The sequence below is a fragment of the Octopus sinensis genome, linkage group LG5, assembly GCF_006345805.1.
Source record: "Octopus sinensis linkage group LG5, ASM634580v1, whole genome shotgun sequence".
NCBI classification, from domain to species: Eukaryota; Metazoa; Mollusca; class Cephalopoda; order Octopoda; family Octopodidae; genus Octopus; species Octopus sinensis.
The window spans coordinates 30,750,833-30,777,707 of NC_043001.1; the positions used below are offsets into that span (position 1 = coordinate 30,750,833).

The following is a 26,875-nucleotide window of genomic DNA, read 5'->3' on the forward strand; positions in this document are numbered from 1 at the left end:
GCCTTTCCTGACTTTTGAATTACTACATGAAGCTTAAAGTCTTTCAGCAGTGTCACAATAACCTTTTGGATTATGTGTGATTACTTTCTTTTTTCCTGCTATTTTTAAGAATTTGAGAATTTTATAAAAATTCTGGTATAATGATTCAGTTTCTGGAAGTTAAACGCCTTTTATCATAAGAAATAAAATGATGTAGTAATGTGATCATATTCCTCTGAGTTTGATTAATTCATCATCATCATCATCGTTTAACGTCTGCCTTCCATGCTAGCATGGGTTGGACGATTTTGATTGAGGGCTGGTGAACCAGATGGCCGCACCAGACTCCATTCTTGATCTGGCAGAGTTTCTACAGCTGGATGCTCTTCCTAATGCCAACCACTCCGAGAGTGTAGTGGGTGCTTTTTACGTGCCAGTCAAGTGGTACTGGCAGTGACCTCACTTGAATCTTTTTAAGGCTTGAAGTTTTGTGGGAGGAGGAAAGCTGATTAAATTGACCCCAGAATGTAACTGGTACTTTATTTTATTGGTTTCAGAGGCATGAAAGGAAAACTTGACCTTAGTGGGGTTTGAACTCATATTGTAAAGAACCAGAATAAATACTACAAGGCATTTTATCTGATGCTCTAATGATTCTGCCAATCCACTTGATTCCTAACTTTAGTATAGGCCATATATATTTTTGAGGAAGGGATGTAGTTACATGAATTAACCCCAGTACTTAACTCCTACTTTTTTTATTACCCATCATCCAAAACTAAACCCCCAAAACACTGAAGTTGACTTAGGTGGAATGTAAACTCAAAATACAAGAATATTAGTAAACATCACAAGGTATTTAATCAGGTACTCGTTTAAAAGTACCTGGTGTGCTTGAGAAGACCTGCTGAGCCAAGTGAAATTGTAGTCGTGGCCAATGCCAGTGCTACCTGACTGGCACCTGTGCCGGTGACATGTAAAAAACATCATTCGAGTGTGGTTGATGCCAGTGCTGCCTGGTTGGCTCCCATGCTGGTGGTACATAAAAAGCACCATTCGAGTGTGACCGATGCCAGAGCTGCGTGACTGGCACCTGTGCCAGTGACATGTCAAAAGCACCATTCTAGCATGGTCGATGCCACTGCCTTCTGACTGGTTCCCATGCCAGTGGCATGTAAAAAGCACCCACTACACTCTTGGAGTAGTTAACATTAGGAAGGGCATCTAGCTTTAGAAACCTTGCCAGATCAGACTGGAGACTGGTGCAGCCTCCTGGCTTGCCAGTTCTCAGTCAAACCATCCAACCCATGCCGGCATGGAAAGTGGACATTTAACAATGATGATGATAATGACATCTCTGTCTGTCTGTCTGCCTCTCTCTCTCTCTCTCTATATATATATATATATATACTGTATATATATATATATACTATATATATATATAAAATATATGTCATGTGTGTGCATCTTTGTGTCTATATTTGTTCCCCATGACTGCTTGACAACCAGTGTTGGTGTGTTTACATTCCCCATAACTGAGTGGTTTGACAAAAGAGATTGATGGGTTGAATACTAGGCTTTAAAAAAATGTCCCAGGGTTGATTTATTCGACTGAAACCCTTCATGGTGGTGCTCCAGTATGGCCGCAGTCAACTGACTGAAACAAATAAAAGATAAGTCAAGACTATCTTTGGTCATTGGTTTCATTGATCAGGAAGTTAAACATCAACAATACTTAATGCTTAACATTTGTAGGCGCAGGAGTGGCTGTGTGGTAAGTAGCTTGCTAATCAACCACATGGTTCCGGGTTCAGTCCCACTGCGTGGCATCTTGGGCAAGTGTCTTCTGCTATAGCCTCGGGCCGACCAATGCCTTGTGAGTGGATTTGGTAGATGGAAACTGAAAGAAGCCCGTCGTATATATGTATATATATATATATATGTGTGTGTGTGTCTGTGTTTGTCCCCCTAGCATTGCTTGACAACCGATGCTGGTGTGTTTATGTCCTCGTCACTTAGCGGTTCGGCAAAAGAGACCGATAGAATAAGTACTGGGCTTACAAAGAATAAGTCCCGGGGTCGATTTGCTCGACTAAAGGCGGTGCTCCAGCATGGCCGCAGTCAAATGACTGAAACAAGTAAAAGAGAGTATAAACACACACATAAATTGAGTACAGTTGAGAAAATATGACCCAGCATATTATAAAAGACTGTCAGAACATCCTGTTTAGTTAAAAAGTATTAAAGGGACATCGGATGTTTGGAGATGAATACTGAAAATTTAAGATGTGTTGACAGGAAGCTTTTAGAATTAGAGGCTACTGTAATATTGGAAGGGAAGTTGTATTTCTTCTTTTAATAAGTCAAGCTGTACTCTTATCCATCTATCCACCTTCCCGCAAATCTCCATAGAAACCAAATATATTTTGTATTTATTTTTGTTTCAAGAATAATTTTATTTAAAAATTCTGTTTGTATATTTAAAAAAAAATTGTTTTTGATATAAAAATAGTTTATAAGTTTTAAAAATACTTCGCTGTTTGTATATATGTATATGTATACACACGCACATATATATACATATATATATATACATATATATACATACATATCTACATGTCTATGTCTGTACATGTGTGTCTGTGTTTGCACTCACACACATGGTATGTAGTATGCCATTTTTGTCTGGTAACTATAGTAACATGTCAGACAGAATAGTTTACAAGCTGTAGATAATCACACGTTGGCAAGGGGCAGATTATTCATTTACAACTGATAAAATGTTGTTTAAAATGTTGTTTAATACCAACATGCCAAAGAGGTGGGGGCTCTCTCTCACTCTTTCTCCCCTGAGCACAAACTGCACCAACATCCATATAATAAGCCTTACATAGCTTATTACTTACAGTAGTTCTTTTACTATTACCAAGTTGTTTGGGGAAATCTACTGTTGCCATATCTTATATATTAGTCTGGCACTAGAATTTCTTTGATAATTTCAAGGGGACTGTTTGTATCGTAGTATTGATATTTCATTTTAGATATAAACAAACAGGTTGTTAATGGAGTGCCAGACAAAATACTTCTTAATATTTAGTAGTAACTCTTTATATTGTGTGTTTAGATCCCACAAAAGTACACTTACCCTTTCGTTCTTTCGGGGTTGATAAAATATATGAAGTTAAATACTAGTGTCAAAATAATTGTCTATGCTCTCCCTCAAAATCTGTGGTCTTTTGCCAATTTTTCAAGCTGAGTTAACTGGCAGAGGACCTAGGGGTAGACCAAGAATGAAATGGTTGGATAGAATCCATAAACTCAACTTGTTACACTTGGGAATTCAGCTGGAAAGTTTAATGATGGTCGCCTCTGATAGGATCCTGTAGAGGAATTGTTTGAGGACTCTACCCTTGTGACTCTCCCAGGATTAGTTGGTGCAGAAAATGGATAGATAGATTATTGAAGTACTATTAATAGTAGTTCTTTAATACCAGGTTGATTCTGATAGATCAGATTTATGATCAATCAGAATTGATTAATTAATCACAAGTCTGATCAATCAGGACTAGGTTATTATCAAAAACATTCCAGCCATACCCAGCTTATATGTTTTTTTCTAGACATAGTATATATAGGAGTACATTATCCAATGCCTTCTTTAACCCTTTCGTTACCAACCCGGCTGAAACCACCTCTGGCACTGTAGTACAAATGTCTTGTTTTCATAAGTTTTGAATTCAAATCTTCCACCAAACCTTAGTCACAATTTATGTTCCTAACACTAGCTGAATGATAATGAAGTTATTTTACTAAATTCTTTGTTATATTTAAAGTAAATGAAAGAAACACAGAACATCTCAAAATAAATACAGTAATGAAAGGGTTAAGATAGAAAAAATGTGATATGAGGGAGTTATCTGCAATGGGCATTCTGTCCAAATGAAGGGTCACTCTCATCTGATTTAAACTTCAGAAACTGGAGATAAGGATTGGCTTATTGAATGAACAATACATTAGCCCTTTGTATATTAGGACTACTGTAAAATTAATGTTTAATAATTTGGAGATCTCACATCAAGTCTTTCTCTGGAACAGGAGCTTGTGAAAGAAAACAACTAACTGAGTGTCTTGTTTCAAAAGTTCCACTAATTAGCAGAATCACTGGTAGTTCAATTTCCTGCAAGTAGTGTAAAGGAAAAAAATAGAAATAAATCATCACTGGGTTGCTGAAGAATGAGTCCTTGATAATCCTTATATCATATGTCCAAAGAAAGGGAAGAGAATATTGTGAGAGTTGTCTAGTCTCTCCAAGAGAGAGAGAGAGTTTTATGAAAATAAGTTAAATAAAATGGAATGATAGAGGATTTGAAACTGTATTGTAAGTACAGCTTTTTGATAGCTTATCATCACTCTTTAGTATTGTCAAAGCAATAAGAGTAAAAAGAAACAAAATGAGCAAGTATAGTTTTATTTGCTCTTGGGAAAATAAAGTTGTGTGGCTTTGTTGAAAACAAGAACAACAATATTCTTTGCTTAGTTTGAAACAAATTACTGTTGACTCTTGTGCTTATTTCCAAATAATAGTCTCAGTTTCCTGTGAATGTTTCACAGGCAGTCTGTGTCAAACCATTTGCATGTGAATGTAATAGCTTATTTTCTAGTCTCTTGCACCTTCAGACCCTTTTAGTATCGCAGTTTGTTTAGAGAAGATAGTTCTTGTCCTTCACTTCCAGTGGGTGTTGATGTCAGTGTTGACGTGGAGAACATTGTGTAAGCAGGAAAGTGAAATGATACTGAGGAAAGTTTATACTCTGTGGGTGTTGAGGAAATGGTGTGGTGGTTGGTTGGTTGGCTGGCTTGTTGGCTGGTACTAAGAATAAACTAACGAAAAGGCACGTGTATTGCTTACTGGTTACTAAACAGTATTATTAACAAAATGAACCAATTTTAGTTTATATATTTTTTTTTAATCTTAGATGATAGCTTGACTTTCGAAGAAAGAAAACCCAAAACAGAAAAATGCAAAGGATAAAAATAATAAACTCAGTTACATAATGGAGTATTTGAAGAAATTCTATACAAGTTATTTTTATACTTGCTTTAAAAAGAATACAGAAGTTACAGAGAATGCCCAGGTCTAACAATTGAAGGAATTTGATTTTGATCAAATAGTTCCAGCAATTTTGGCATAGTTGTAACCACACATCTTTTCTCGGATCATTTACATATTAGTCAACAATCATCCAATGGGAAGCAATTGGGGTCCTTTGGTTTTCAGACCTTCAAGTTGTTTTTGTTTAGCTTCAAGTTAGCTTGACTTTATAATAGCCCAATGATCAAAAGCATTCCAGTTTTATATTTTTGATATCTAGAATTATATTATCCGATATGTTTTCTTTTTTCATATATTCAGCACGGTAGTGTTAGTTGGAAGATTTTGCTGCTTTTTCTAGCAGGGTGAGCAGCCAAGTAGAAGCTTCCTATTAGTTGTAGCAACAAAATTTTCCTCAAATCACACTACCATTTAAAAAATGGATAGACACTTCACACACACACACACACACATATACAAAAGGGGAATGGCCATCACTGGCTTATCTCTGATTATAGGTCTACTTAATTAAAACTAATTTAAAATTAATCAAAAATAACAATAAGCTCCATTTTCATGTATTGTTTGTTGTTGAGACCCAGGTTAACTTCTATGATAGAAGGCGTTCCAACCATACCCATTGTGTCTTTTTGAGGAGTATGTAGGGCTACATAATATAATATATCCTTTCTTCATATTAGATGGTGAGGTGGGATTCTGGAGGAATTGGTTGCTATTTCTAGCAAGTCAAGTGACCACATAGGCCATTTCTTGCAAATCTGGTTTTACTTGTAAATCTGGTTTTACCTGCATATACGTGTTTAAATTTATTTGATGTTCTTTCCAAATTTTTAAATCTCTTGTGTTGTCAGTTTGTCACTTTGATTTAGTCAATCAAAGTCGGTCTATATTTCTTTCCTTTGTTTCTCTTTCCTTCTTTCATTTCTCTATTTCAATGTACCTTTTGGTGAAAAAAACAAACAAAAAAAAAGAAAAAAAAAACAAAAAGAAAAAAAAGAGTCTTTTCAAAACTTACGAGCAAGTAAATCCACTCACAGGCCTTTGGTTGGCCTGATGCTATAGTTGAAGACACTTGCCCAAGGTACCACGCAGTATAAGTGGCATCCAAAATAGATAAATCCTGTTGACTTCAAAGGTGTGAAAATGGATGTTGTGACCAGAATATTAGTGAAGTTAACAAAATAGTTACAACTGGGAAACAAACCTTGTTTAGAAATTTGTAACTCCATATAATAGATGTGCTGCTAGCCTACTTTTATCACCAGAAGAAACAGCCGGAAATTACAATGATGGTGAAAATGTGGATGGTGATGAATGATGACAGATGATGGAATGATATGTGAAACTGTGTTTCAGGATTAGCTTAGTGGTATTTTATAGCTGTAACATTTCGTAGTTATAAGAATTGAAATAAATAAATTCAGTTAATGATATTTTGTCTGTGAAAAAAGCTGATTTTTCTTTGTTCAGTTGCTTGAGGCCTTACCAATGATTGCCCGATGAAAGTTGAGTGGATAAAGTTATAGACTACCAATCTATAAGTCTAAAAAACTCTGAAGTTCAAAAGTTCAAATCTCACCTTGTCTTTCTTTCTCCTTGCCAAAAGCAGACAAATTTTAGCTCCCCATCCCAAGGGTTTTTTTTACTCATTTATTACAGGCCATTATTTATAGTTGTATGCACTTTGAGTTACACCACTAAACAAATTATCTACATGTTTCTCGATTTATCTACATAGATATTCTCAATGTAGACAGATATGTTTTTTGATGGGAGAGAGATCAAAGGTTACTTTGGAGCAGTTGATTGTTGTTATGTCTTTCATGGCTACAGAAGATGCTTCATTCATGTCATATTGGCAGCTATTGGGCTATTTTGCTATTCAAGGTGTTTTAACCTGATATACTAAATGATATTATCCATAACTGTACTCACTTTGAGACACACCATAAAATAACTTTATATATATAGAGAGAGATAATGATGCAAATAAACAAATAAACACACTTGGGTTTGATATAGGAAATATACATACCTATATGCATGTAAATATATATATATAGAGAGAGAAACAAAAACAGAAAATATTCAAAAGATGAAAATTCATATATATATATATATATATATATATATGGCTGTGTGGCACTTTAAACAGATGTCTTCTGCCATAACACCAGACCAACCACAGCCTTGTGAGTAGATATCATAGATGGAAACTGTAAGAAGCCTTTCATATGCCAGCATGGAAGGCGGACGTTAAGCGATGATGAGGATGATATATGTATATATATATATATGAATAAATGGAGTTTAACGCAGGTCTAATTCAAATACTTTTACTTCCGACACATGTTTCGAAGATAACACTGATATTATTCCAAAGGAATAAAATGGTGTAAAACAATGTAATCTTCTCTTCAGGGAAATGAAGAAATGAAACTCGTCAATAAGACATTTTAACAGAAAATGATGGATATGTATAGTGATTAACTGAACGCTATTAATATTGTTTGAAAAATGTTATATGATATAATATCAGAAGTAGCCTATAGAAAGAGGAGGGATAAATTAAAGAAAAGATAAATAAATGAGAAGTATATGACTATATGTACATTAGATAAAACCTTATATACTAGGAAAATATATATTTTTAGTGAATGTGAAATATAAAAAGAAAATTAATGTTTAAATTATATATAATGATAGAGATTACTTATATGAACTAAAGGTGTGTTTTTGCCAATGTTTACATCGATATGCACGCTCTATAACCGTGTTTTCTAGGGGATTTTTAGATAAAATAATGAAAAATAGTTCAGAATTACAGAGAAGACAGAATTCCTTGCCTTTGTCATAAGGTATCGAGATTGAGAGAATCAACCATTCTAAATTAAACTGTTTATTGTGGTCTTTTAGATCCCAAATTAATTTACTAGATTAAAACAAAGAAAAAAGGGTGTAACCAAGAAAGGAAATCGGGTGGTGGTACCACCACTACTACTATTACTACTACTACTACTACTTGGTGCTGTTGATGTTTTATTGTTATCTTTATTTCTATAATATTTTCTATTATTTTTCCAGAGGGACAATGTAAAAGAAGCTGTAGCTGCAGCATACACTTACCTCATGGCTGATGCTAAACAAGATACAACAGTGCAGAATCTTATGTTTTACCAACAATTTCCTGAAGTTGATACATCAGACTTTGTCGATCTAGAACGGCGACCTTACCAGGTATGTCAATCAATATCTATAAAGCTGAAATGCGAAAAACTTGTTTGATTTCTTGGTTATTTGACTCATTTTGGGATGGGAACAGTTTATGGGGTGATAGATGGGGTCAGATTGGCACCAAAATTTACACTAGCGGGGGGGGGGATAAAATGGGGTGGGCAATGGTGTGAGGAGGGTTGCAAGTCGTTCGGGGCTACCGTTTGGTTGCCATGGTGAGGAATATGGGAAAGGCAAAGAAGACGAACTAAAGAAGAAAGGGAAAAGGAGACAACACACACAAAACAACACCACCACCAAAACCCGAGCAAAGCATGGGTCAAAATAGCTAGTTTGATAAAATCATTGAAGATCTTTTGAAACTTGGGTGAGACAAATAAATCAATTTGAAATTTTCTTTGATATTTTTTTCTTTTTTATGAGTAATGTTTTTAGATTAAAATTATCCAATATAAAAACTCTTAATACATATTTATAAAGTTTACTTGTATGTGGGTGATTTCTTTATATATTTTTAGCAGTATCACTGATTAATTTGCCATTAATCAACTAATGTATTAACTGCTGTTTGCATTCATAGTTTCTCTCATTAATTTGCTGCAATAAAATGTGGTTATTTTTTTCTCATCTAAGTGAATCAAAGGAAATCTTTATGCTGTGGAGTGACTTCCATAATTTTTCTGGATTGTTTATTGTCAGTCCAGCACTATTTAAACAGATTTTCATAAAGTCTTTTTTTTTTTTCCTTGTTGAGCTATTCTATGATTGCAACCAAATTGGGTCTCATAAAGAACCCAACAAGACTAACATTCAGTTTTTCTCTTTAACTTGGAAATTTAATTCAAGGATTCTCTCATCAACATAATAAATGTACTGAATATATTTATTCATATCATGTAAAGAGCAATCTCAACTCGCTTTATTATTAATTCTTGAATTTAAAAAGGTTTGTTTCTCAGAGTTGATGTCAAGGATACATTAATCAAAATAATATAAAATATTAAATTAGTTGCAAGTTGAGTTGTCAAATACAATATTTTAAGGAATACTTTTGTAGATAGAATATCAGCTTTCTGATAACTGAATACAAGCTGCATGAGTCTGATTATGAATAATTGAATTTGGACTTAAAATGACATACAGAGACCAAATAATGTGAGAATATTATTTCTTTTTATTAGTTTGCTTTTGAGGAAGGAGATTGCTGGAGATTGATGCCTTTAATATTGTGCTTGAACTGTTGTGAATAGACAGCTGCAGGAAATCATATACTGGGTGGATGGGGTGAGGAGAATATCTGAGGGTCCACATTCTGGGAAGAAAGTTCTGGCTTCAATAGTTAGTTTGTGGTTTGGGGATGGCATGGGGATAGACACAGTGTGTATAACAAGACAAGGAGAAACAAGTGAATTAAGAATGTCTGAGTTTCAGTGGCATGTGGTCAACCAGTTTCATGAAGCATAGGCCAACGTAGTAGTGGTGGTAAAAGCAGAAAAAGGAAACAGCATGTCTGTGCAGCAGTGGCTGGTGTGTATTTGTGAATGACTTCATGTCAGTCAGTCAAGTGGTTTATCTTTTGATGTGGTCCAGGATGCCTGTGTCTATAGTTGTACCACCAAACAAAATGAGCCTACTATTGTTGTCGTTATTGTTGTTGCTAATCTTCTTCTTCTTCTTTGTCTTCCTCCTCCTCCTCCTCTTCTTCGTCTTCCTCCTCCTCCTCTTCTTCGTCTTCCTCCTCCTCTTCTTCTTTGTCCTCCTCCTCTTCTTCTTCTTTGTCCTCCTCCTCCTCCTCTCTTCTTCTTCTTTGTCTTCCTCCTCCTCTTCTTCTTCTTTGTCTTCCTCCTCCTCTTCTTTTTTTCTTCTTTGTCTTCCTCCTCCTCTTCTTTTTTTCTTCTTTCTTTCTTTAAGCTGACTGAATCATTAGCACACTGAGCAAAATGCATAACAGCATTTTGTCTGTCTTTATGCACTCCATTACAGGTCCTACCTGCACTTTATAGAGGATTAGTAGTTTGTTGGGTGTGAAGTGGACTACTTTTTGGCTGAGGTGCAATCTTTATTATGCCGAGAATATGTGTTGCTTGGAGAAAGATTCACTGATAGTGAGTTCTAGGATTGAATTGATAGTGAGAGTTGCTTGCTTTTTATGTTTAAGTGGTGGGTATGTTTAATGATATACTTACTTTGTGTAACTAAAGCCGTTTGATGGGAAGCTGGGCAGTATAATGTATTAATGTTAGAGCCATAAGCTTTTAATGTACCATGAAATTAAACATAAGTAATATTTTTCTCTTTGTAAATTATCTTGCTGAAAAGTTGAGTGCAATCCTTTTTTAATGCATAATTAGATTCCAAGAAAAAATTTTATATTTTCTTACTTTTATTTATTTAATTTCAATAATAGTTTGAAAATGATATTTAAAGTGAATAAATAATTCATTTATATTTTTCATTGTGATTTAAAAAAATTGTTATATAATTGTTGTATTTACTTAGATATAAGATGGTTCCTATTTATCTTGTGAAGCAAGAAAACCTTTATAAGAAACTGAATTAAGAAGATACTTCTTCTCTGAAGGATAATTTATAAATATACAAGGTGATATCAAAAGTTCTAGGACTAGTTATATTTAATAAAAGAAAAATAACTCATTCACTTAAGTTTTAACAGCATCTCCTTCAAAATAGTCCCCTTGCAAATCAATAAACTGATCCCAGTGTTCCTGCCACTTTTGCAATCTGGCTTGGAAGTTGTTTTCTGTAAGTGAGTTGAGGATTGTAAGAAACACAGAGCATCATCTCAATTGTAAGAAACATAGAGCATCATCTCAAAATAAATACTGTAATGAAAGGGTTAAGATGGTAGGGTGTGGTTTGAGAGAGATCTAGCTGCTATTTTAAGCAAGTTGAGTGATCAAGAGCCAATATTTTGCTCTATGAAACATTTTGAACACAGTATAACTTTGCTATGAAACAAACTCTCCTTTATATTTTGTGAAACTGTATTCCATCTTCAGTTTGTTATGTCAAATATAGTCTAACTTGTAATGTGATTAAAATTTGATTATGTGTTTTGGGTATTCAGTCCTCTATGCAATTCTTACTGTCTGTGCAATTAATTAAGATTAATTCAGTCATTGCATCTGGACTCACAGTTTAGATCTCCAAGTAAAAAAGATTTAGTTTGAGATGCTTGTTGCCGAATGATTGGTTAGAAGTGTCACAAGATAGTCAAACTTTCAAACTTATGAGACACACTCATATCAGATTTAGTTAGGATATTAATAGATAAAAAAAAATAAACTTCTAGATATTTTAAACTAAAATTATCTAATCAAGAAATACACACATGCACACACAAAATAGCAGCTAGATCTCTCTCTCTCTCTCACACACACACATACACACATTTCACTCTCTCACTTTCACTCCACCTCTCATTCACTCTACCCCTCCTCTCTAAGAAACTTAAGCATAACAAATGACCAAATAATATAGAGTTAAACATGAGGTATCACAGACACACCCTTTGCAAAATTTAAATATTTCTTTTTTTCTTTTCTTTTCATTCATTCATTGCTATTTTTGTTTAATTTTGTTGCTAAAAATATTGCTAACTAATGAAAATTGTGGGCACCATCTGCTGTTCTGGTTCTTTTAATAGTAGAATGATAGTATGCACTTTCCTGAGTATATTCTACCATTGTCAAATATATTTTTTACAGTGTTATCACTGTTATTGTTAGTAATAGCTGCCATAGTTTGTTCTGGTTAACTACAATTGTCAGCTTTAAAAAATTTTGTTGACTTTCAAATTATTCAATTTTTTTCTTTGTAAAAATAATGTTTTCTATTCAATTTGTTTGGCTGCTTCTTTAGACTGTAACCTATATTCTTCAGGATATAAGACATCAGTTGTCAATTATATATATATTTTGTTCTGTATTTATTTCTCTTTCAAATATAAGGAAATTACAGTAAAAATGAAAATAAAAAAGTGTAGAAAGTCATTGTTTTCATTTAAAATTTTTTAGAAAAAATCCTTAAAAATCAAATATATATATATGTGTGTGTGTAATATTTGAGAGCACATGGTGGCTAAGGTTGTAGATAGAATATAAATACTATACTAATAAGTGAATGAAAGCATAAACAAACTCAGAACACATTTACTCAAACAAATTTAAAATATACATAAACAAACATAGACTAAACATACATCCAATTGTGAACCAACTGTTGTAGTACTAGTTGTTATTATTGTTTTGATTTAACTCAGCCCTGCTGAAGCAGGCCTATTTATAAAGGGCATTCTAAACACATGTCCATTTTATCTTTTCATACATTTAAAAATAATCTCAGGCTAAATTATCCATGGTATCCACCTCTTGTTTTAAAGAGAGAAATTTAGTTACTATTTCTAGCTGTTTGAACAACCATGTAGAGATACACTCATTGACTTTGATTCTTTTCATTGTTGCTGGTGTGGAGGCACATGGCCTAGTGGTTAGAGCAGCGGACTCACGGTTGATGGATCGCTGGTTCGAATCCCAGACCGGGCGATGTGTGTGTTTATGAGCTAAACACCTAAGTTACATGCGGCTCCGACAGAAGGTAATGGCAAACTTCTGCTGACTCTTTCGCCACAACTTTCTCTCACTCTTTCCTTCTGCATCTTGCAGCTCACCTGTGACGGATCGGCGTCCTGTCCAGGTGGGGAATCTATACACCAAGGAAACCGAGAAACCGGCCCTTATGAGCCAGGCATGGCTCGAGAAGGAACAAACATTGTTGCTGGCTGTTGGTCACATATTGGTAACCTTATGTTGGTTATTGTTTGTTGGCGTGGTATGTTGCTTCACAGATAGGCTGATCGTAATTAGCTGTTAATTTGATTGGCTACTGGTTTACATATAAATTTCAGAATCAAAATAACTGGAAAAGATGATATACTATTGAATTACCAACTTAAAGATCTTGAGTTCAAATCACTGCTGAGACTTTGTTGTAAATATTCCAGTTCACTTAGTTACTGGCAATAACCAGAACCTCTGAGAATGCTAACTTGGCATACACTAATGTCCTACCCAGAAGGAAATTTTTCTCTCTCCGCTCAGTGTCGCAAAACTGTATCTTAACATCAACCATTGAAGACTTCTTGATTGTCATAGGCATTCACATTATTAGACCTTTCCATAGATGGATTAGTATTAGCTGTTGACTTATCCATAAATTGATTATTATTGGTTATAGTTTTATATGTGGGTAGATAATGTCTGTAGCTAGGACAGATCAGTATTTGTGGATAGATTAGCATTTGCTATAGCTTTTACATGTTGATGAATTAGCATTGGCTGTTGGTTTGCATGTGGACAAATTATGGACTGTTAGTTTACATGTGGTTAACTTAACTTTAGTTGTTGGTATACATACATATCAGTTGGTTTAAAAATATAAATAAATGCGCCCTTTTAAAGCCTAGCCAGGCTCATGGGCCCGGTTTCAATGGCGTATGTGTTCCCCAGCTGGATGGGACGCCAGTCCATCGCAGCGTTACTCATTTTTGCCAGCTGAGTGGACTGGAGCAGCGTGAAATGAAGTGTTTTGCTCAAGAACACAACGCGTCGCCCGGTCCAAGAATTGAAACCACAATCTTACGCTCATGATGCTGACACCCTAACCACTAAGCCACGTGCCTCCACGGTTGTTGGTTTACTTTATGCAAATTAGGATTTGGTGCTGTTTTATGTAATGTCCTTGCAACACTGTCTGACCAAGGGTTCCATCAGTCTCTTGTCTCTTCTTGTCAAATTGCACTATCACAGCATTTGCTCATAGGGCTTTCTCTGACACCACACTCTATCAACTCTGGTTGTATACCAAAGTTCAGTTTCATCCCTCACACTCTTCTCCCTATGCATCAATGACCTGCAAGTTCTTACCATCAACAGTCTTCAATCTTATGCAGATGATATCACTCTTCTTTCTTCTCTAACCTTCAGCATGCTAGTAGAATTCACATCAATCTAAATACCTCAAACTAAACCTACATCCCCTGGTGGGGTTATTTCAGTTTTATTTTCTTAACAAAAATATACAATCACTACAAATATCAAAAACACCTTATCACACCTACTCCACGAAACATGACCAACACTCAGTTAGAATATCTCAAGATTGCTATAAATGCTGCGACTCACCATCAGTGAGAAGCTCACCCGATAGAGGAAAGACTGCTTTCTTACTCAGGGTAAAAAAATACTTTCCCTACCCCCATCAGTTACTAATTTTGTAAAGAGCCCAATTGAGATCAATAATGGGGTATTGCTTCTATAAATATAAGATGGTGCTACTATTACACACTGACTTTCTAGTTTACATTTAAAGTAAAGCTACTTGACAGTTTGGTATGAAGTTCCTGATTGATACAGTCTTTGACTCACAGATATGCTGACTCCTCTTTGCTTTTTTGGCTGCAACTACAATGGCTGCTGTCCTAAAACCAGTCAGTTTTGTGCCATCTCTATTGACCAATCATAGTAAGACCACTCTGTTCTTCTTGGCTCTTCCTCAGGTCCCTCTGGGTCCAATACATCCAGTCTTTCCTCACTAGAATATTGGTCCTCTTGAATTAATTTTCTGCTGATGATTTTAAGCAGAGGGTTAATGGCATCAATTTCACTAGTCTTAGTATGGTAATTTATTGTATTAGTTTTGGATGGATGAATTGATTTTGCTTATTGTAGTTGAACTTGAACTCTGATCTATAAGTTATTGAGAAATTCAGAACAATAAAATCTTGTCTTTTAACCTACATGGAGTCATCATCATTCTGGTTCTAAATCTAACACCTTATGAGATCAGCGAACCTTATCACTTGGTTAGCTTTCTAAGTATGACTCACTTATGTTGATTTGGTTAAGAATTTGGAAAATGAAGTTCATAGCACATGAGATAGTATACATTTGGCTACTGCTAGTCTTGATTGATTAATTGGTTGTTTCTGTAAGGGAATCCTTACAACATTGCTTTTGGTATGTCTTAGCTACTCAAGATATCCACATCTTGTCCTCTTTTTTATGGGAAAATGTGGTCCTACTATTGAGAGTTATCAAAGCTGTGTTTATACAATTGTGTATAGGAGCAAACTATATATAGTTTACCTTGGTGCATATTTACTGCTTGATAAACTGATCATTGAAAGTTAAGCTTCTTTACTTTTGTGATATTGTGATGAGGTTAATTAATTAGCTTCACATTCTCATGGTTCTGAGTTTCATCTTGCTGTCTAGATATTTGGGATCAAATCCACAAGTGTCTTCTACCATAGCCTTTGCAGTGAGTAAAATTATGTAGCAGAAATCTGTTGGACAGATTGTGTCAGTTTTTGTGTGGTGGTCTTAATTTGTCACCCAGTTATCTGGCGTTTGGTTGCTTTCAGCAGGGTCTATTTTGTTGCAAGCATTTGGACAAGGTCTCTAGCCTGAGGATACCTCAATATTGTAAAGTGCTGCTTCTTATTGCAGCAACTTTTGAATCATAGTTCCTATTACTCTTTCTATCATCAATTTCAGTGACCCTAAAAAAGGTTAAGTTCTTCTTCCTCTGATTAAAAATGAAAAACATAAGTACCTTCTTGACCATGAAGACAGCAATCAAATAATGATTTCACTAACTGCAATTTAGAACATTTCATACTTTTAGAATCATAAGATTTCTTTAGCATCAGCTACAATTTGTGAAGAGAGAAATGTGATATATCATGAATGCAATATTTGAAAGAAGAGAATGCAAAGAGAAAATGTGGTTACCATTTAAGAATTGGGTATATAGTAATATAGCAGAAAAGGAATGGTTGTAATAAATCACAATTGAGAATAATTTTTTTTTACAATGTAGCGGTAATTTTAGAATTTGAATAGGAGGGAAAAATAGATATATAACTAAATAAAAAAAATGAAAATGTTTTTTTTTTCAAAACTGAAATATTATGTTTAAAAATAGCTTAAATCATTTCCTATTGGTGAATATACTAACCTAAATATCCCCTGAAATATTCCTTTATTGCATATATTCACTGATGATCATACTTTCAATGCATCTACTGTATGTATGTCTTGTAATCTAAAATCCAGATGGAGATACTTAGTATCATAAAAATATCTGTAACAAAATATATTTCTGGAAGATCTGTTTACATAACAGGGTGCTGGAATACTACCCAGTTCAACTGTAAAGGAGGGGTGGTGACTATTTTTCAACTAGGTTGACCAAAGTAAGCAGAATAATATATCTTACCCCTAGAGATGCTAATGTGGTGGCAGCAGCCCTATTTTAAATTGTGGTCCTGTCTCCTATAAAACAACATAGTTATAAGCTCATCTACATGCATGTGTGTGTGTGTTTGATGACTTGGTTTCATTTGATAATAGATTCTGGGAAACTAGCAATCCATTTATGTATTAGGATGTTCAGAAAATAATTGCATTTTTTCACCACTATGAAATATGAATCAACCAATCATGCCATAGCCAAGGACGAATGCATGGGAACTGTCTAGAAATAGTATATCATCTCTTCTATCTGGCAGTGTGTCATTCATAGTTATTTTGGTAATTAACCCCACGGAGGATAAGAACTTTATGAAACAACATATTCACCATTGCTTACTGTATGAGATTCGAAAGAAAAGTACCACTACAGAATCAACGAAAAACATTTGTAAAGTGTATCTGGATGCAGTGAAAGCTTGTACATGTCAGCTGTGGTTTAAAAAATTTAAAGATGGTGATTGTGACATGTCCAACAAACCTTGCTCTGGAAGATGGCCCACTCCAAATAACAACCTTTTGAATGAGACTGTTGTATCAGATCTACATCAAAGCACCTGAGATTTGGTGCAAAAATTTAATGTATTGTGTTCAACTATCCACGAACATCTCAAGTAAATTGGGAAAACATGCAAAGAGGGAATTTGGGTTCCACATGAGCTTATGCTTGAGAACTGAACACAATGTTTTACCATCTGCAGCAGCCGTTCAAGAATTTGGACCTGGAGATCTCCATTTCCAGCGACTTCGAGGGCCACCTCCCAGTGGTGTCGGGCGTCAACGAAGAGCCCTCAACAACAGCAAGACGATCAAAGTTTGATTTTTTTTTTCCAAGGTCTGGGGTCTCCCGCCCCTAAGCCCTAGGCCATCACCTAATCACCCTTACTCGTCTTGTTGCTTAACAACACCAACAACAACAACAACCATCTGCAGCAGTCTTCTAACCAGGAATAACAACCTGTCATTTCTGCAGTGCATTGTTACATATGATGAAAAATGGGTTTTGCATCACAACAGAAGACGAAAAAGAGAATGGTTATCATGTAATGAAAGGCCAGCGCCGACACCAAAACCAAAACTCCATCCATGAAAATCCTTGCTCTGTGTTTGGTGGAATATAAAAGGTAAAAGAGAGAACACAAAAATATATATATATTGTTGTTGTTGTTGGTATCCTTTTTGTCTTGGGAGACAATGGAGTTGCGCATAAAATAATCTAGTCTGGCTTTTACATTTCATATCCTAATACATCTCCTGCTGTGGCTGTGTAGTCCTATCCTGGACAAACACTCCCTCTGGCAGGTGCCACAAATGTAGTGAAGTATTTGCCTGGCTCGTGGTAATGTCATAGTTTCTTGTTGGCGTCTTTTCTTGTGTTTCCATTTCTCCTCTCTCCCTCTGTCACTCCTTTGTGTTCCCTCTTTTACGGTACATCGCTTTTACCTTTCATGTTCCACCAAACACAGAGCAAGGATTTTCATGGATGGAGTTTTGGTTTTGGTGTTGGCACTGGCCTTTCATTACATGATAACTATTCTCTTTTTCATTTTCTGTTGTGATGCAAAACCCATTGTACACAAGACTGTATTACTTCATAGCTGATCCTCAGAAACAAACCTAATATTAGGCATTCCAAGTATAATATGAAGTTCTTTCAGCAAAAATAATAAACTTCCAGCTTGATGTTCCCTGTGAAAGTAGTGACATGACATTTAGTAAAGAAAGTTAATTTATGTTCCTTGACTCGTGTAGATGATGATATAGTCTTCATTTATTGCAGACTTGCAATATCAGTCCCATGTACTTAAAACTGTGTAGAGTGTAAAATGTAATGTGCATGTCTTGTGCTACCTGCATTCAGATACTTCCAACATGCCCATCTCTCCTCCCATCACTGGTGTAGCACCTGATCCCTTAGACTCTTCTGTAACCACTTTACCCAGTCCTTTCTTCTCAGAACATTAGTCCCCTGGAATCTTCACCCTGCTTATGTTTTTCCTGCATCAGTTTCACAGGTCTTGGATGGCTTGTAAAGGTCATAGGTATTACCTCTTTCTCTAGAACCAGCAAGTAAAAACTAAAAAAGTGTTTTTATACAGCAGTGTGACTGATTGAAAAGCTTGTCAATAAATACTGAAGTGAGTAAAAGGCAGTCTGCACTATCTTTTAACTCTTTTGTTACATACTTTTGTTTCAGTTGATTTTGAAAGTAAAGGATTCAGGAAAATAACTGTCATTATTAAGCTGGGTTTGAAACATAAATTAGCATGGAATCTTAATTGAAGGTTTTATTTAGATAATTTTAAAATGGGAAGCTTGCATCATAGAACTACAGTCTGCTTCAGGCAGGTTGGTATCAAGAGTTAAAATAACATTATTGACTAATATAGGAAGTAGTTTTAAGAATAATCTGTTGCTAAATCAGTCCATTACTGGTGGATAGCCAGGAGTCTTGCTGCAGTTGAAATAAAGATTTTACTGGTTCACTGTGAACTCTAGTCTTAACAGAAAACAATAATAAATACCTCATATGGAACTCACCAGCATGTTTTGCTAACACAAAAAAGTTTGGTTTCACAACAAGCAAAATAAAATTCAAATATTTTAGTTTGTTATACCTCCAGTCCTATTTTTTGCAAAGACTATTTGTGTGAATTCAAAGTTACTATTTCTAGAAGGGCAAACCACAATATAAAACCTCCCATTTTGACTTCTATATATAATGATGTTAGTTATAGCAGAAATATTAGTTAATTTTCATTGTTTAAAACAGCAATAATTGCAACATATCTTGTGTGTTACACTAATAGTGTACCGTTGTTTGTGTTAAGTCTTCAGATGTAGTGGAGCAGAACTGATGGGGCAGCAATATAAATGTAATGGTGTTGGTGGTAGTAAAGATAACAGTGGTGGAAGTGGTGGTGGTGTTATTAACTTTCCAACAAAAATAACTGGTTTTGTGATAATTGAATTGCCGTGCTGATAGAAGTGAAAATATCATCTGTAGAGATGATATCCAAGTAAATAATATCCAGGTAGGATAAAAACAAAAGAGGCAAAAAAAACAAAATAAAACAAAAGAACAGAGAGAGATGAGTGAATGGGTGAGAGGAGGGATAAGTGTGACAAGAAACGTGATAGAAGGGTGTATGGTGAATTCAAGTATATGTTAAGTATGTTTGTATAACTGTGTGTGAGCATGGAGGTGTTTATGTGTGTGGTGTGAGAGGTAACATGATAATGGGTGGTATTTGTTTGTGTGTATGTGTGGGTGTGTATGTGTGGGTGTGTATGCAAAACATCTTATAGTGCATGCATGTGTGTGTGTTTGAGTGGCAGGTGATGGCTAGTGAAGTAAATAAAGTGAATTATGCATGTGTTTAAGTGTGTGTGTGTGTGTGTGTGTGTGTGTGTGTGTGCAGGTTGAGTAAGACATGATGTTAATGGGTGGTGTGTGTGTGTGTGAGAAAAATTGAGGCATGTTAGTGTAGGATAGGTTATGGTATGTGAGTGTATGGATTGTGAATGTGGGTGGTGTGTGGTGTGTACATGTAAAAATGGTGTGAGTGAGTGTATGGGTGGAAAAGTTGTGTGTGTAAAAGTGTGTTTTAGTAGAAAGCAAGTCAGTTGTTAAGATATAAGTTGCTGTTTGGACATTTGCTGGACGTTCTACACAACAATATTTATGGGCCACCACTTCTATTTTCTGAGTCACTTCTACCTGCATCTGTCTGTCTTAAGGATTATTCAGTCGTTTTCAACCAGGGTCCATATGTCCCTTGAGTGTTCATATATAATTTTTGTGAGTCCATGCAACAAAATAGTAAACTGGGGATCCACAGTAGTATTTTAAGGGCCTCTGAAAATATTTTGCTTTAGATGTATGTATTGGTATTTATTGCAAGAAACAGCTGGGTTTCTTTCTCTAACATTTTACATAGTTCAACCTACACTAGTTAATGTGTGAAAAGCAAAATAGGAATTTTGAATGAAGTTTCTATAAAACTAGTTTTTAAACATCAAATGGCAAGGGGGTCCACCGGAATAAAATAGTAATCAAAGGGATCCATCGATAAAAAAATGGACAATACCATGATACTCCTAGTCTTTCTTTGAAATTATCTCTCCTGCTTTTGAGAGATGCTGTTAGGTTTTTGTTTTCTTTCTCCAACTAAGAAGCAAATTTTAAGTTTCTTTAAGCATTAAACATATGAGAGAATTATCTTCCTTCTGGTGAAGGCACCAATATATTGAGGGCAACTATTCCTAGGAAAAAAAAAATGCTGCTGTTGTTGTTTAACCCCCTAACCCTGACCAAGCAGATTTATAATAAAAAGCATTGTAGCCACGAACATCTCGTCATTTTGTATGTAAGGGACTACATTGTGCAATGTGTTTTTTTTTAACAGATAGTAGCTTGAGAGTGATTAAGTTGCTACCTTTAGCATATTGGGCGAACATATATAACTTCTTTATCAACTCAGGTTCAACAGGTTCATTATCTAAGTAGTTAGAAATAATTGTTTGTTTAGAGACCTTTAAAAAATGCCTGGAAATATATGGAAACTAGTATTATAACCCGATTTCATTCAGGTCTACTCGGGCCACATTTTAAAGATCAGGAATTTAAAAAAAAAACGAAAATTTTATTAAAAATTAAAAAGAAAATGAGAGCAAAAAGCACTCGTTTTTTCACAATGAAAAATCGTTTCCTAGTAGCTGGAATTTCACGACAAAATGTATGTTTATTAAGCAAAACAGCTTGCGGTGCATGGCGCTGGGCATTAAAAGCCAATTGCACAAACCTAGAGGAGCTCTGGGCCCCCATGAATCGATAAAAAATCACTCTTTTTGCTATAGCAACCACATCTTTATAGCTTGCGAATTTTAACCATTGCGGGTCTCATCCTCACCACACATTTAGTATCCCTGCCAATTTTCAGCTCAATCCTAGCCTCGGTTTGGCTGCCATTAACTGTCAAAGCAAAACGTGCATACAATTTTCGTCCAAGGACTGTTTTATAGATATAGAAGAATACATTCTTTACACATTTGACTTTAGCTTCCAAAACAAATTCAATCCAAATAATCTTCACTGCAAGATTCAGTATATTTACTCAGATACTGTTTGGTATTATGCATAATTTAATCTCAGTTGCTTTTTATGTTGGCTGTATCACATTGTATTTCTTGTTTACAAGATGTTTGAGCTAAAATAAGGGGGTCATGTGATTGCATATACTGAGAAGTAGAATCACAATCATCCAGTTTCTATGTGTACTCATTAATCTAGGCTCCAATACTCATTTTCATCAAAGCAAGAATATGATATTATTGAAAGGATTGGGTTAGTATAACTAACAATTAGTGTGAACAGCTGAATATTTTTCAATTAGGATAAATAGAAGCATTGTTTAGTGTCAGGGATTCACAGACCCTGAACTCTTAAACAGTCAGCTGTTTTCCAATAATATCAACTTCAAATCATATAGTATAAGTTTTTGCTACTGTGACGTTCCAGTTAAAAAGAAATGCTGTGTTAGGTGAATTTGCATATCTCAGTATTGTTTATCTGATTAACAAGCTACACTGCTTGTAATGTATTATTAACCACAATGCTATTATAAACCAATAAGTCATTTTGAGCCAGATGTTTTACTAACACAACAGATTACATTTTAGTACAAACAAATTGCTAACTATGTTGCCATTTGTATTTTTAATAAATGCTGGGAAAAATACATTCTATGAAAATTGATATCAGCCAATAACAAAACATTAGCTGAACACATTTGGTATCTTATTTATCTCCATCTTATGCTGTTTTCTCTCCTCCACTCACTCTCAAACCTTGAGTCGCTCATCCAAATAGCTTCAGATTTCTTAATGTGTAATATTAGCTTAATGTCATATCTTACCCTTCTCTTAATTACTGATACAGTTTTGTTTATAGTTCAGCACATTATTACATTTAGATAGTTATTTCTGTCTAGATATATTTTCTTTTCTTTACTGGAATCCTCTTTTACTCCTACAAACACATAAGCATTTTATTTTTGCTTCGAAATCAGTTTAAAGACATTATCTTTTTTACATAGGCGCAGGAGTGGCTGTGTGGTAAGTAGCTTGCTAACCAACCACATGGTTCCGGGTTCAGTTCCACTGCGTGGCATCTTGGGCAAGTGTCTTCTGCTATAGCCCCGGGCCGACCAATGCCTTGTGAGTGGATTTGGTAGACGGAAACTGAAAGAAGCCTGTCGTATATATGTGTATATATATATGTAAGTGTGTGTGTATATGTTTGTGTGTCTGTGTTTGTCCCCCTAGCATTGCTTGACAACCGATGCTGGTGTGTTTACGTCCCCGTCACTTAGCGGTTCAGCAAAAGAGACCGATAGAATAAGTACTGGGCTTACAAAGAATAAGTCCCGGGGTCGATTTGCTCGACTAAAGGCGGTGCTCCAGCATGGCCACAGTCAAATGACTGAAACAAGTAAAAGAGTAAAGAGAGAGAGTCTCTTATTTATTACTGGCTGCATGGACCAAAAATTTTGTTTCAAATATATTTGGTTGATGTGACTTCATTTTATTTGTTTTTAGCTTGTGTTTTTTTTTTTTATGGTATTTTGTTTTTAGTCAGAAGAGGTGGGGGAATATTCCAGACCTTTGTTGGGTGAGATTGATACTCTTGATGCCCAATATAAACATCTGCAAGTGAACATTTGCAGGAAAAATGTAGGTGGAGAGGGAACCAAGTTGAAAGTCTGGTCTGAATGCTTGTAACACAGTGAACTCAAAGATAATCAAGTATTAGACTGGTGTGAATGTGTTTGTGTATTCTTCTGATGTTGGATTGGATTAGATGCTTATGTAAATACAGATATTGGTTAAAAATATGTGAATGGTGGTTGTTTCCTTATAAAATACAACCTACTTTCCAAAAAATGTGACAAAATATGCTGCAAACTAAAGTTGATCTACAAATAGAGGGAACAAATCCTTTGACGATTTCTATGTTTAATTAAGATTTTCCTTTCTGTTACTTGAAGAAAAAATACATAAAGTGAAAAAATTGGATTAGCAAAGACATTATTCATCACTGTCATCATCATCATCACTGCCACTGCCACCACCACCTCTACTTTTCCATGTTTACATGCACTGTGCCTGACGAAATTCATTGAGGTTGATATCTATGGCTGGATGCCCTTCTTGTTGCCAACCCTCACCTGTTTCCAAGTAAACTAATATTTCTCCTGGACTTTCAGATAACAAACAGCCCAAACCAGACATTTTCTTTGAACATTGCAAATGAATAAGACTTGACAACCGATGTTGGTGTGTTTACATCCCCATAACTTAGTGGTTCAGCAATGGAGGTCGGTAGAATAAGTACTAGGCTTACAAAGAATAAGTCCTGGGATTGATTTGTTTGATTAATAACGGTACTCCTGCATGGCTGCAGTTAAATGACTAAAACAAATAAAAGAATATATATATATATATATGCCAGCTCTGTCTGGCACCTGTGCGGGTGGCACGTAAAAAGCACCCACTACATTCACGGAGTGGTTGGCGTTAGGAAGGGCATCCAGCCGTAGAAACACTGCCAGATCTGACTAGGCCTGATGAAGCCTTCCAGCTTCACAGACCCCAGTTGAACCGTCCAACCCATGCTAGCATGGAAAACGGACGCTAAACGATGATGATGATGATATATGTATATATATATATATATATATATATATATACATATATGTATACACACACACACATATATACATACAGGGTTGGCCAAAAGTCACCTGACAGTAAATCAAAACCATTTAATTCCAAGATTTATTTATGTTTAACAACTGAACGAATTTAATAAAAGCATCTAAATATGAAACATTATGAAAATTGTTCAAACTGAAGTCCTTGAGTGACACATTTTTCCATTCGAGTCAATACAGAGTTACAGATATCATTTATGGAATTTTGATTTACTGTTGGGTGACCTCTGGCTAACCCTGTGTGTGTGTATATATATATATATATATATATATACACACAGTTGAAATTTACAGAAAAACAAAAGACGAAGACAGGTATATGAACAACAAGCAGGTGTATTAGGACACTTGGGAATGTGAAAAATGTGAAAAAAGAAGACAGAGTGACAAAAGCAATATTAACACCAAAATATTATCTTGAAAAGGTAACACAGTATTCTGTTTTCTAACACAACCTCCATGTTAAGTTGGAGATCAAGATTATCTTTTGGTATTTATACTGCTTCTGTTGCTATTAATTATTTTTTAATACTCCACTTTCTATTTGTGATACCAGTGTGTCAATACATCTGAGATTCCATACATCTTTGACAAGAGATTTAGCTATTATTTTGCTGGTGGATATCTGTGACTGACGAACCCATAGCAGGGTGAAATCCCGTGATCTGGCAATTCTGAAGGCATAAATAACTACTTCAAAAAAGTCCCATCCAACCCATGTCATCATCGAAAAAGTAGATGCAACATCATGAAAATGATAATGGTTATGTTTGGAAAATTCTGATAGGGAAAGTCTTTTAATAATCAATCTATACTCATCATCATCATCATCGTTTAACGTCCGTTTTCCATGCTAGCATGGGTTGGACGGTTCGACTGGGGTATGGGGAGCCAGGAGGCTGCACCAGGCTCCAGTCTGATCTGGCAGTGTTTCAACAGCTGGATGCCCTTCCTAATGCCAACCACTCCGTGAGTGTAGTGGGTGCTTTTTACATGCCACCGGCACAGGTGCCAGGCGAGGCTGGCAACGGCCACAATCAGTTGGTGCTTTTTACGTGCCAATAATAGACTAAGCTGGCACATTTTTTTATCATTCTTATTTCCCATTTTCATTCTGGCCTTTGATTCCTTTGAAGTAAGTCTGCCACATAGGACTCTGTTGATTACTTACTCTGCTGAAAATAATAGTCAAAGATATCCTACTTTCTTGAAAAACAAGATGACATATTGAATGATATAGTTCTGACCACTTCTAAAAATATGAGATGGTCAAATCTGCAAAATGTTTGATTAAAGCAATTTGTGAACAGGGCTGATCTGGGGGCTAAACACCTACAGGACTTCCTCTTTTTTGTCTGGAATTCTCTTATTCAGCCTAGTTTTGTTGGTTCTGTTATTCTCTGATGCTTTGCACATACACAGGTACATGTATACCTTTAACATTGTGAATTAAAACACTGCATGAAATAAATGTTTATGAATTCAATACTAACCTAAGAAGCCACATGTACACATATAAGATTATATAAGGCACTTTTTATTTTAATTTAACGGCTTGTACAGACAAGGAATAGCAGTGTCTATGATACTTCACTTTTCAAGATCTGAGATTAGTGAGAAGGAATAGCGATAGTTATACTCAGACCAAGGCCTGGCTTGAATACTTTCTACTGAGTGGACTCAGCTAAAGACACACCTGGATCAAATGGGAAGGGAAACTAAGTGACACTTAATGTTACCATTCAGTAACAAAAATAAACCATCAGTCCACTGGGCTTCCACATAGTTTCCAGCTACTAAATTTTACTCACAGGGCTTTGGTTGATCCAAGATTATGATAGAAGAAACTTGCCCAAGGTACCACACAATAGGATCTAACCTGAAATTACATATTTTCAAAATGAACTCCATAACCACACTGCCATTCTTGTGAATGAAGACTAACTTATTCAAAATCTGGCAGCTGACTTGGCAGACACCCATAAAATTATTAACCATCTTACTAACAATAACTCTGAGCACCTTTTCAAACTCCACCTGTCTAACACCCGTGGAGAAGTTTTCAAAGTCAGAAAACAGCACAGCTCCCATTACTTTCGGAAACATTTTTTCACACTAAGAGTTGCTGAAGCATGGAACAAACTGCTGGCATCAGTTGTTAGTTGTCGGAGTACTGCATTCTTCAAAACTTCCATGCTTCCTGAGATTCGCCAGCACTACACCTGATTTTCTCCCCTCCATACACACGCAAGCATGTATCTGACTCATACACTGTTCACTTTCCAGACATTTGTACATTACTGCATATGCTTTATACACACTTTTGACAAGTTGTGGTGCACCTGAGCACTCTTTTACTCTTTTATTCTTTTACTTGTTTCAGTCATTTGACTGTGGCCATGCTGGAGCACCACCTTTAGTCGAGCAAATCGACCCTGGCA

General features: G+C 35.5%; 1 protein-coding gene across 4 annotated transcripts in view; it reads left to right on the forward strand.

Annotated features, from left to right (window-relative positions):
• Positions 1-26,875, forward strand: part of LOC115211627 (prolyl 3-hydroxylase 1) — a 201,578-nt gene that overhangs the window by 47,767 nt on the left and 126,936 nt on the right. For all 4 annotated transcript variants that reach the window (XM_029780247.2, XM_029780250.2, XM_029780248.2 and 1 more), the window contains one exon: positions 8,177-8,329. In XM_029780247.2, coding sequence (XP_029636107.1) covers positions 8,177-8,329 — 153 coding nt within the window. The remainder of the gene's footprint in view (positions 1-8,176; positions 8,330-26,875) is intronic.